This window comes from Hyperolius riggenbachi, chromosome 12 (assembly GCF_040937935.1).
Source record: "Hyperolius riggenbachi isolate aHypRig1 chromosome 12, aHypRig1.pri, whole genome shotgun sequence".
NCBI classification, from domain to species: domain Eukaryota; kingdom Metazoa; phylum Chordata; class Amphibia; order Anura; family Hyperoliidae; genus Hyperolius; species Hyperolius riggenbachi.
Window position 1 is genome coordinate 91,613,076 of NC_090657.1, and position 12,768 is coordinate 91,625,843.

At 43.7% G+C, this 12,768-nt stretch overlaps 1 protein-coding gene across 1 annotated transcript; it reads left to right on the forward strand.

The window, feature by feature from the left end:
* The first annotated feature begins 531 nt into the window (after window positions 1-531).
* Window positions 532-1,381, forward strand: LOC137541355 (heat shock protein beta-11-like). The gene has a single exon (XM_068262619.1). It carries the CDS (start codon window positions 630-632, stop codon window positions 1,221-1,223), a length of 594 nt encoding a protein of 197 aa, XP_068118720.1. The 5' UTR covers window positions 532-629; the 3' UTR covers window positions 1,224-1,381.
* Window positions 1,382-12,768: the final 11,387 nt, after the last annotated feature.

Genomic DNA, 12,768 nt, shown 5'->3' on the forward strand with positions numbered 1-12,768 from the left:
ATCAGCATAATTTATTCTCGGTTATTCCCCTCATTTGTCTTGTATTTTGCATTGACCCAAAGCATCTACTCATCATGTACTTTCAATGTATCCTTCCTGGTGTAAACCTGTGAAAATTGAGACTTGGCTGCTATCAGCTGCTGCTATCGGTTATTGCAGTCTATGCATTTATTGAGAAGGAAACCGTACATGCTATTTATAGCTCATTATTATTCAAAAATAAAAAAACAATAGGGTAAAACAGTGTGTTCTGGAATAGAAGTGAAAGTTCTGTGGTCTCTCTGACGCCACTCAGTGATGCCCAGTTTAGGAGCTGTCAGGGTACAATGCACAGCATCTCAGAGAGTGAAGTCACGTTGTTATTTTGGGTAAAGAGACAGTGAGAAATCTAGCTTTTTTTAGCATGTTATGGAGAGACTGAAGACTATGGGCCTGACTCATATTACTATGTAGAGTTATGATGAGGCCACTGACTAATACCTGCAACATGTAAGCCAGGGATCTGGAATGGTAGAATACCCTGGAAGTTAAAGCGACATATATAAAAGAGTACCTGTGACTCTAAGCCCCCAGCTCAGCTTCAGAAGCTTTATCAGACGGATAGATCTTCAAAGAAGTTCCAAAGCATAATGTTGAGCCTTCAGCTGACTAGTAATACCTCCCCGAGCCCACTCACTCTGTCCCTAAGACCTCTCTGGCCCTTGTCCAGAGATATTTTCACCAGCCTGGAGCAGGACATGATCCGCACTGTAGGAGAGATCAGAGCCAGTATGAAGCTAATGGAACAGTTTCACCATCAGCTGCTGCAGGAACTGACACAGCAAGAGAACAAGGCTCTGACTGTAGCCACCAGCAGTGACACAAAGGCTCTTGAAGGTGATTTTGTCCTGACCCTGGAACTTGAGGACTTTCCTCCCCAAGACCTGACAGTCAAACTACTTGGAAATAAACTGCTGGTGAGTGGAGCCAAGGAGTCAAAAAACGATGACGGAAAAGGCTCTTTCTCCTACAAGTGTCAGATCTTCAGGAAAGAAGCGGATCTCCCACAGGATATCAGGGCTGAAGACATCAGCTGTACCGTGACTGCAGATGGAAAACTGCGGATAAATGCATTACATCAACCTCTGCCAATCATGCAGGAAAGAACTGTCCCAATACAGCTTCAAGGAGCAGCTCAGCCCAAGATCCAGAGCTTGGAGGCTGCTAAAGACAGCAGATCTTAATTTGCTGAACAATCTTAAAAATGCTTTTGTGATTATAATTGAAAATATCTAGTTACAACTAATACTGTATGTCTAACAGTTTAGACTTTATAAAAATGCAAGATTTGTTAATAGATGCTGCTGTCATTTAGTTATTTTTACGTGGTAGGGTATTAAAACAGTATGTTGTTTATCAAAATTCTATTTGTCTGTTAAAATTTCATTTTTCTGATTGTGATGGTAATTCCTATCATACTGGACTATTAATGGTTAAAGAGCTTTTTCCTAAATCCAGACAGCTCTGAAAAGTTTGAAAATAAGATCTTGTTGTGAAAATCATGGATGCAACTACGACATTAAGTAAACATTAGGGACTAGCTTGGGAACGCAAATCTCTGTTTCATATGGTTTGGAACAGAAACAGGGCAAATGTACATGTGGAGAAGTAAGGTACTGAAGAATATCTGTACTAGAAAAATAGGAAACACACAGAGAGAAAAAAATGGAGTGTATGTCGAAGAAGTTTACTTACAAACCTGGGTTGTTAATCCAACAACCACGATAAGCGTGTGAAGAAGCCTGCCTTTACTTGGATGGTGTTGGATTCGGGTTGATCTTTAGGAAAAGAAATGTATGATCCGTAAATCATGTAATGAGGGCCATATGGAACTGAATGGGGTGGAGGCACCCCCAATGTCATAGAACTCTTTAAAAAAAAAGTAAGAAAAACAAGCTTACCTCAAAGTAGGACTAAAAATATATTTATTAGATACAAACGACAACGTGTTTCTCAGGTTATACGGCTTCGTCAGGTCAATACTGTAGCATAAGAAGTGCTATGATTTTGCTGAGGAGTGCCTAGTGATACTTTGAAATAAGCTTGTTATTCTTACCTTTCCATTTTTTAAGAGTTTTATGACATTAGGGGCATCTCTACCAAATTAATTTATACATGTGGAACACTGCAGGGGGGAGGGTTAAAGAGGAACTGCAGTGAAAATAACATAATGAACAAAATTGCTTATTTTTTGCAATAATTATGTATAAAGTTCAATCCTCTGTCACGGTTTCTCTTTAAGTCACCCTTGTCACTGTCTCTGCCAGTTAAAATGAAGTGACGGAATGCAACGTGGAGTGTGGCGGCCAGAGCTGGAGATAAGGCTGAGTTACACCCCCCTGCAGCGTCCGCAAGTATAATGGCTCTGTTTCTGTTCTGACACATTTGGATCAGAGTTCTGAATTTGGGAACTTATCCCTAGGAAAAAAGAATACATTTACTTTTCAATAACCTTCATGTTCTTATAAGTGCCAGAAGTAGGTTACAAACATGGGCCTTGATTCATTAAAGGCAGGTAAATGTATTGCGCACTGAGAGCGCAAGTTAAAATTAGCGTGCGCACGCTACGTGCGGTCCTCTCTTAGTTAACGTAACAGCGCCCGTGCTAGTGGAATATTGCAGTCCCGCTATATGCTATCGCGCAGCAATTAAGATCAGTTTGCGTAAGTTAAAAACACAAACTACGCAGAGGAGACCACACGTAGCGTGTGCACGCTAATTTTAACTTGCGCTGTCAGTGCAGGTTGGTTGGTGAGCCATCCAAAGTCAGCATTGTCTCAAACAATGCAGTTTCTAGGCTAAAATGCACCCAGGGTGAGGGTGTATAAATTGTGCCCCCCCCCCCCCCCCGGAGCAAGGTATGGGTGCCCACAGTATAGGTTAGCCAGGTCTAGTTGCACTCAGTATAGGTCCCCCCAGTATAGGTAGCCAAGAATAGGTACCCCAATATAGGTAGCCAGCTATTGGTGCCCCAGTATAGGTAGCCAGGCATAGGTAAGCCAGTATAGTTGCCCCCGGTATAGGTTAGCCAGGTAGGTGCCTCCAGTATAGGTAGCCAGTATAGTTGCCCCCAGTATCGGTTAGATAAGCAGGCGCCCCCGGTATATGTTAGATAGGTAGGTGCCCCACTACAGGTTAGCTAGGTGGATGCCTCTAATATAGGTAGCCAGAATAGTTGCCCCCATCATAGGTTAAATAGGTAGGTGCCCTCAGTATAGGTTAGTTAGGTAGGTGCCTGCAATATAGGTAGCCTGTATAATTGCTACCTGTATAGGCTAGCTAGGTAGGTAGGTGCCACCAATACAGGTTAGATAAGTAAGTGCCCCAGTATAGGTTTGATAGGTAGGTGCCCCCCAGTATAGGTTAGATAGGTAGGTGCCCCCAGTATAGGTTAGATTAGGTAGCTGCCCCCAGTGTAGGATAGATTAAACAGGAAGCAGCGTGTGTATCAGCGTCTATGCTGAAAGGAGATCAGCGGCGAGTGGAACTCAGGAAGGTGAGTAGTTGCGTACAGAGCTTCCTGCTGCGCTAATTACTCGGCATCTGAGGGGGGAGCACGGAGGGCAGCCCAGGGAGAGGTCGGGCTGCCCTTCCCGCGGCTCCGGCTCCCCCCTCCTTTACAGAGCCCCCCCTCCCAATAGCGCTCAGAACGCCCGCACGGGCTGCACGGCCCTAAAAACGGGCATGGTCTCAAACTCAGGTAACTACTTTTCTGGGATACCGCATAGACTTAATCCAGAAAATTTTTCTGACAGGATGGAATTTGTCAGTTGGTGTAAGTTCAAAGAACTATAGGCACCAACAGCAGAGGCGTAGCTAGGGCTTTCAACGTCCGGGGACAAAGACAGGTTATGTGCCCCCCCATGGTGGCAAAGTGCAAAATAGGGGCGCGGCCCCGCATCAGAATAGGAGCGTGATCATCGGTGCTGCTATACAAATACATAATAATATGGGAGGACATTTGACTATGGCTATGGTAGGATTAGATTGTGAGCTCCTCTGAGGACAGTCAGTGACATGACTATGTACTCTGTAATGTGCTGCAGAAGATGTCAGTGCTGTATAAATACATAATAATATGGTAGGGCATTAGACTATGACTATGGTAGGATTATATTGTGAGCTCCTCTGAGGACAGCCAGTGAGATGACTATGTACTCTGTACAGTGCTGCGGAAGATGTCAGTGCTATATAAATACATAATAATAATATGGTAGGACATTAGACTATGACTATGGTAGGATTAGAGTGTGAGCTTCTCTGAGAACAGTCAGTGACATGACTATGTACTCTATAAAGAGCTGCAGACGATGTCAGTGCTATATAAATACATTATAATAATATGGTAGGACATTAGACTATGATAGGGATTAGAGTGTGAGCTCCTCTGAGGACAGTCAGTGACATGACTATGTACTCTGTAATGTGCTGCAGGAGATGTCAGTGCTATATAAAAACATAATAATAATAATATGGTAGGACATTAGACTATGGTAGGATTAGATTGTGAGCTCCTCTGAGGACAGTCAGTGACATGACTATGTACTCTGTAATGTGCTGCAGGAGATGTCAGTGCTATATAAATACATAATAATAATATGGAAGGACATTAGACTATGACTATGGTAGGATTAGATTGTGAGCTCCTCTGAGGACAATCAGTGACATGACTATGTACTCTGTACAGTGCTGCAGAAGATGTCAGTGCTATATACAGACATAATAATAATATGGTAGGACATTAGACTATGACTATGGTAGGATTAGATTGTGAGATCCTCTGAGGACAATCAGTGACATGACTATGTACTCTGTAAAGTGCTGCAGGAGATGTCAGTGCTATAGATACAGAGACATGACAGAGAACATTTATATGGCGCTTTTCTCCTGTTGGACTCACAGCGACAGAGCTGCGACCCCTGGGACGCGTTCTATAGGTCTCCTACTGAATAGGTGCTGGCTTACTGAATAGGGGGAGGAAAGATTTATTTGAACCAAAGTCTCCTAGTAGCAGTGGGGTTAAGGGAATAGGAAGGTGCTTTGTGCTATTGAGATTGAATGATATGAATCCCCAGAGGGATACAAGTACTGCGCATGAGTCTACAGGGCATAAATATGTGCTAGGCATTATGCAATTGCAATAAAACAGTAAAATACACACTAAAAAAGTACTAGTGCAAACTACTAAGTAACAAGATGACCAGTAGTGAAAGGGTTTCTGGTGAACGCTGCCCACATTACGATTTTCTGGCCCACATTACGATTTTCTGGTGAACACTGCCCACGTTACGATTGTCTGGTGAATGCTGTCCATGTTACAATTTTCTGATGAACGCTGCCCACATTACGATTTTCTGGTGAACTCTGCCCACATTACGATTTTCTGTCCCACATTACGATATTCTGGTGAACGCTGCGTAATATGTTGGCGCTTTATAAATACAATAAATAATAATAATGATAAAAAAGGGTTAGTGCCAAAGAATTAGGGACGCTGAACTAAGTCTTAATAGAAGAAGCAGGCCTGGCCTGGCATACCATAGCAGAGAAGAGGAGTGAAGGAAGGAGTTAACATCAGGAATGCTATAGAAGCAGGGAGAGTAAGGAGAGCCATCCTTCCGTGGCTGAAAGGGAAAGCAAGCAAGTGACAGGTAGAGGCAGCGAGCGGACAGCTTACTCTGGGAGGCAGCTGAAGTCAGTAAGAATATCCCAGGCTGTCCCGGTCTTGCTCTACAGTTTGCGGTGCTTGTATAAGCCAATCATAAGAGATGCGGGGCCATTACACTTCCCGGGTCTCCACTCTCCAGCTGCAGCATCCAGCATGTGCACAACACTTCCCCAGCTCACATGCAAAAGCGCAGCTCCTCTCCCTCCCTCTTCACTTGTGTCTCCACACGCGGCTCCCTCTGACAGCTCCCGGGGCTCCCTCCAATCCATTCCACCACACAGCATACTCAGCTCCATCTGGATAGCATGCACACGGCTCCCTCTGCTCTATGTGGATTCCGCACAGAGTCCGATCAGCACTCCAGTGACAGTCCACACTGATAAGTCCCTGCGCGATCCAGCCAGGCCTCCACTACTGACTCAAACTTCCCGGGGCTCCAGTGACAGCATCCTGCACGTGGAAGCTGCGTGCACAGCACGTAATGACGTGCGCTGGCACCGCAGCTACTCTCTGCATAGTCTGCAGACTCGGGCAGAGAGGAGATTGAAAAAAAACAAAAGACAGATGGGCGCCCTTAGGGAGTCGGCGCCCGGGGGCACTTGTCCTACCCCGCCCACCCCTAGCTACGCCTCTGACCAACAGCCCCTCTAACTATAGGGAGGGGCTGGGTACCTAGGGAGGGGCTGGGTAAAACTTGATCGGTGGGTAGGAGGTGCTCCAAATGGGTATATGCAGGAATGTATTTTGTGATGTATAATTTTGTAAGGAGTGCCTATGTTGTTTGTTATTGCACTTTGTGTTGCTTGATCTGAGGAAGCAGACTATGTTCTGCGAAATGCATTATCACTCAAGTGTCTGGTTTGATTAAAAACTTTTTTTCTATTTCAATGGCATTTCCCCCTTCTTTGATGTAAGCCAATTTAATTGTGATTTTAACCCTTAACCTCATTCCTGCATATGCCCATTTAGAGTGCCTGCTCTCCCATCCATCTCCAAATAAAAGAATCAAGTAATAGCCAGGTGCCTCAAGGTAAACAAATTAAATAGCCAGGTGCATCAAGATAAAATAATTATGTAGCCAAAATCTCCCTATATACATATAGTGTAATGAGTAGCCACTGATCTGAGGTCTGGGGGATGGGGAGGCATGGGAGGCAGGCATGGTGGTGCAGCACGGGGGCAGGCATAGAGCCCATGACACAAAACCCTCTAGATACACCACTGCTTGGAAATGGACCTGCAGCCCTCTCCATAGAATAGATCATAGGTTCTCAACATGTGGTACGCGTACCCCAGGGGGTACTTCTGATGGTTCCAGGGGGTACTCAGGCTTGATATACTTAACCAAGAATAACAAATTTAGAGTTTTAGAAAATTATAAATCTTATTTAAACAAAGCGAAATTAGTATTTTAGCTAATTAAAAGCCATAGTAAATGTTTGTAAATTGTTTAGAACCAATTATCATGTACTACGATTCAATATATATTTGTCAAGGGGTACTTGTGATAATGTTTACTATGCTAGGGGGTACTGGGTGAGTTCAGGGTTTCAAAAGGGGTACGTACCAATAAAATGTTGAGAAACACTGGAATAGATCACACTGCTTGGCTGTAGCTGAGCAGTGTGTCTGCATATTGATTGTTTCAAAAGGTATAGTCTATGTCAATGTGAATGTTCAATGATCCAATTAGCACACTTTGGCCTCTTTCACATGGAAGGTTGAAGGTGATGTGTTCACCACTTGTCAGCTTCTCTCTTACACCAGCTGGGAACTTGCTGGTACTCCATACAAGTGAAGAAGAAGAGCCTTATCCCCCCATGGATTTACATCTGAGTGCACTGGGGAATTTTCTACCGTGTAAATTGGTCAGTGATTGGCCAATCATAATTGAAAGTGTAAACCAGACTTTAGGCACATGATATAATGGAGTGCAACCACAACTAAAACACAGTAAATTTATAAAATATGAAGGGGAAATGTGCATTTTATCCAGAAAAATGCTATTTATAAAAATACGATAAGGCAAATCTAACTTATACTGGGGGCTCCTACCTATCTAGCCTATATTGTGGGCACCTACCTACAGTGCTGCCCATAATTATTCATTCCCCTGGCAAAGTTTTACTTAAAGAGAATCTGTATTGTTAAAATCGCACAAAAGTACACATACCAGTGCGTTAGGGGACATCTCCTATTACCCTCTGTCACAATTTCGCCGCTCCCCGCCGCATTAAAAGTGGTTAAAAACAGTTTTAAAAAGTTTGTTTATAAACAAAGAAAATGGCCACCAAAACAGGAAGTATGGTTGATGTACAGTATGTCCACACATAGAAAATACATCCATACACAAGCAGGCTGTATACACCCTTCCTTTTGAATCTCAAGAGATCATTTGTGTGTTTCTTTCCCCCTGCATCTCTCATGCACTGAAGTTTCAGGCTGCTCTTTTCTTCCTGCAAACAGCTTTGCCCTTGTCTGAATTTCCTCAGTATGTGAAAGCCCAGCCAGCTCAGAGGACGATTTATCCAGCTTGTAAAAGATAAGAGAGAAGAGAGAAGCTGCCCTAATCTAAATAATACACAGGCAGTGTGCATAGAGGGGCCTGGAAGGGGGAGTTCATAGCAGAACCACAACACTGAAGAACTTGGCAGCCTTCCAGACAGAGGCGTAGCTAGGGCTTTCAACGCCCGGGGACAAAGACAGGTTATGTGCCCCCCCATGGTGGCAAAGTGCAAAATAGGGGCGCGGCCCCGCATCAGAATAGGAGCGTGATCATCGGTGCTGCTATACAAATACATAATAATATGGGAGGACATTAGACTATGGCTATGGTAGGATTAGATTGTGAGCTCCTCTGAGGACAGTCAGTGACATGACTATGTACTCTGTAATGTGCTGCAGAAGATGTCAGTGCTGTATAAATACATAATAATAATATGGTAGGGCATTAGACTATGACTATGGTAGGATTATATTGTGAGCTCCTCTGAGGACAGCCAGTGAGATGACTATGTACTCTGTACAGTGCTGCGGAAGATGTCAGTGCTATATAAATACATAATAATAATATGGTAGGACATTAGACTATGACTATGGTAGGATTAGAGTGTGAGCTTCTCTGAGAACAGTCAGTGACATGACTATGTACTCTATAAAGAGCTGCAGACGATGTCAGTGCTATATAAATACATTATAATAATATGGTAGGACATTAGACTATGATAGGGATTAGAGTGTGAGCTCCTCTGAGGACAGTCAGTGACATGACTATGTACTCTGTAATTAGCTGCAGGAGATGTCAGTGCTATATAAAAACATAATAATAATAATATGGTAGGACATTAGACTATGGTAGGATTAGATTGTGAGCTCCTCTGAGGACAGTCAGTGACATGACTATGTACTCTGTAATGTGCTGCAGGAGATGTCAGTGCTATATAAATACATAATAATAATATGGAAGGACATTAGACTATGACTATGGTAGGATTAGATTGTGAGCTCCTCTGAGGACAATCAGTGACATGACTATGTACTCTGTACAGTGCTGCAGAAGATGTCAGTGCTATATACAGACATAATAATAATATGGTAGGACATTAGACTATGACTATGGTAGGATTAGATTGTGAGATCCTCTGAGGACAATCAGTGACATGACTATGTACTCTGTAAAGTGCTGCAGGAGATGTCAGTGCTATAGATACAGAGACATGACAGAGAACATTTATATGGCGCTTTTCTCCTGTTGGACTCACAGCGACAGAGCTGCGACCCCTGGGACGCGTTCTATAGGTCTCCTACTGAATAGGTGCTGGCTTACTGAATAGGGGGAGGAAAGATTTATTTGAACCAAAGTCTCCTAGTAGCAGTGGGGTTAAGGGAATAGGAAGGTGCTTTGTGCTATTGAGATTGAATGATATGAATCCCCAGAGGGATACAAGTACTGCGCATGAGTCTACAGGGCATAAATATGTGCTAGGCATTATGCAATTGCAATAAAACAGTAAAATACACACTAAAAAAGTACTAGTGCAAACTACTAAGTAACAAGATGACCAGTAGTGAAAGGGTTTCTGGTGAACGCTGCCCACATTACGATTTTCTGGCCCACATTACGATTTTCTGGTGAACACTGCCCACGTTACGATTGTCTGGTGAATGCTGTCCATGTTACAATTTTCTGATGAACGCTGCCCACATTACGATTTTCTGGTGAACTCTGCCCACATTACGATTTTCTGTCCCACATTACGATATTCTGGTGAACGCTGCGTAATATGTTGGCGCTTTATAAATACAATAAATAATAATAATGATAAAAAAGGGTTAGTGCCAAAGAATTAGGGACGCTGAACTAAGTCTTAATAGAAGAAGCAGGCCTGGCCTGGCATACCATAGCAGAGAAGAGGAGTGAAGGAAGGAGTTAACATCAGGAATGCTATAGAAGCAGGGAGAGTAAGGAGAGCCATCCTTCCGTGGCTGAAAGGGAAAGCAAGCAAGTGACAGGTAGAGGCAGCGAGCGGACAGCTTACTCTGGGAGGCAGCTGAAGTCAGTAAGAATATCCCAGGCTGTCCCGGTCTTGCTCTACAGTTTGCGGTGCTTGTATAAGCCAATCATAAGAGATGCGGGGCCATTACACTTCCCGGGTCTCCACTCTCCAGCTGCAGCATCCAGCATGTGCACAACACTTCCCCAGCTCACATGCAAAAGCGCAGCTCCTCTCCCTCCCTCTTCACTTGTGTCTCCACACGCGGCTCCCTCTGACAGCTCCCGGGGCTCCCTCCAATCCATTCCACCACACAGCATACTCAGCTCCATCTGGATAGCATGCACACGGCTCCCTCTGCTCTATGTGGATTCCGCACAGAGTCCGATCAGCACTCCAGTGACAGTCCACACTGATAAGTCCCTGCGCGATCCAGCCAGGCCTCCACTACTGACTCAAACTTCCCGGGGCTCCAGTGACAGCATCCTGCACGTGGAAGCTGCGTGCACAGCACGTAATGACGTGCGCTGGCACCGCAGCTACTCTCTGCATAGTCTGCAGACTCGGGCAGAGAGGAGATTGAAAAAAAACAAAAGACAGATGGGCGCCCTTAGGGAGTCGGCGCCCGGGGGCACTTGTCCTACCCCGCCCACCCCTAGCTACGCCTCTGCTTCCAGACACAGGCCGAGAAGTCTGACAGGGGAAAGATACATTGATTTATTACAGAGACTGTGATAGCAGAAAGTGCTGCAGTAAGCCAGAACACATTAGAATAGCTTTTGGAACTTGTAGGATGATAAAAAACAGGATGCAATTTTTGTTACGGAGTCTCTTTAAAGTTACTTTTATTCAACCAGAAAGTAATTTTTTGACAGGAAATGACATAGGTGTCTCCCAAAAGATAATAAGACGATGTATAAGAGGCATTATTGTGGAAAAAAAATTCTCAGATTTTATTAACATTTGAGCAAAAAGTGTCCAGTCCAAGATTATTCATACCCTTCACATACTGTCACAGTCTGTGAGAATATCCAAAGTTCTGTACCATTCCAAATAGTCCAAGTTGTTCTAAAGTATCCTAATTACCCTGATTAATTGGGAACAGCTGTTTAAATCAATTCAACGGGTGAAAAACAGCAGCTCTCTGCAGTTGGTTTGCGGACAGCCATGGCTAAGACAAAGGAGCTCAGTGAGGACCTGCGGCTGCGCATTGTGGTTGCGCACAAGTCAGGAAAGGGCGACAAGGCCATTTCTAAATGTGTTCCAGTTCCAATGGCTACAGTGCAAAGTATTATTAAAAAGTACAAGATGTTCTGCAATGTAGGAAATCTCAGAGGATGTGGTCGGAAGCCAAAACGTGACACCTGTGCTGGCCAGGAGGATAGGGAGAGAGGTGATAAAGAATCACCACCAAGGCCATCCTGGTGAATCTGAGCTCTGCTGGTGGCAATGTGTCAAGGCAGACAATTCAACGGACACCGCACACTGCTGGGTTCCACTGATGCTGAACAAGGAGGACACTTCTCCAGATCAGGCACACAAAAGCTCGCTTGGCCTTTGTGAATGCTCATCTGGACAAAGAAGAAGACTTCTGGTCTTCTATGAAACAAAAATTTAATTGTTTGGTCACAATGATGTTTCCTTCATTTGGCGTAAAAAAGGAGGAGCCTTCAACTCAAAGAACACCATCCCCACTGGCAACCATGGTGGTAGTAACCTAATGCTTTGGGGTTGTTTTTTCAGCCAATGGACCAGGCAACCTAATCACAGAAAACGGCACCATGAAAAATTAGTAATACATGAGGATTCAGCATCACTATGACCTAAAACACACAGCAAAATGTAGTGAAGAAATGGTTAGCAGACAACATTAATGTTTTGGAGTGGTCTAGCCAGTTCAATCCAACTGAGAATCTGTGGAGGGGGGCTAAAGATGCTGGCAAGAAGACCAATCTGAAAGATTTGGAGCTCATTGCTAAAGATGAATGGGGAAAAATACCCATTGAGACATGCAAAAAGCTGGTCTGCAATTATAGGAAGCGTTTAATTGCTGTAATAGCTAATAAAGGCTTTTCTATTGATTATTGAGAAGGGTATGAATAATTTTGGACTGAACACTTTTTGCTCAAATGTAAATAAAAGCTGAGAAATGTTTTTTTTTTCCACAATAATTTCTCTTTTACATCGTCTTATTATCTTTTGGGAGACGCCTATGTCATTTCTCGTCAAAAAATTTAAAGTGGATCTGAGGTGAACTTTTACTCATTGCATAATTCTGTTCCTTTCCTATTGTTTATAGGGCATTCCTCAAGCCAAATACTTTTTTGTTTTTGTTTTACTACTCTAATTCCGTATAAACTAAATAAACCACGCCCACAGGTTTTCAGAGAGCCTTGGCAGTAGCAAGGGCTCATGGGAGCTAAGTCTGGGCAGGAGGAGGTGTTACTAGCCATTGATTTTAGAGGAAGAGGGGAGGAATGGGATTAGGTTTTTTTCACAGGATGAGTGCTCAAGATCCAAGATAAGCCTGCCTCTGTGTAATGTTTACAAACAACATGGCTGCTGTCA

Coding starts and splice junctions, on each gene's coding strand:
- LOC137541355 (XM_068262619.1), top strand. CDS start 630: ATGTTGAGCCTTCAGCTGACTAGTAATACCTCCCCGAGCCCACTCACT.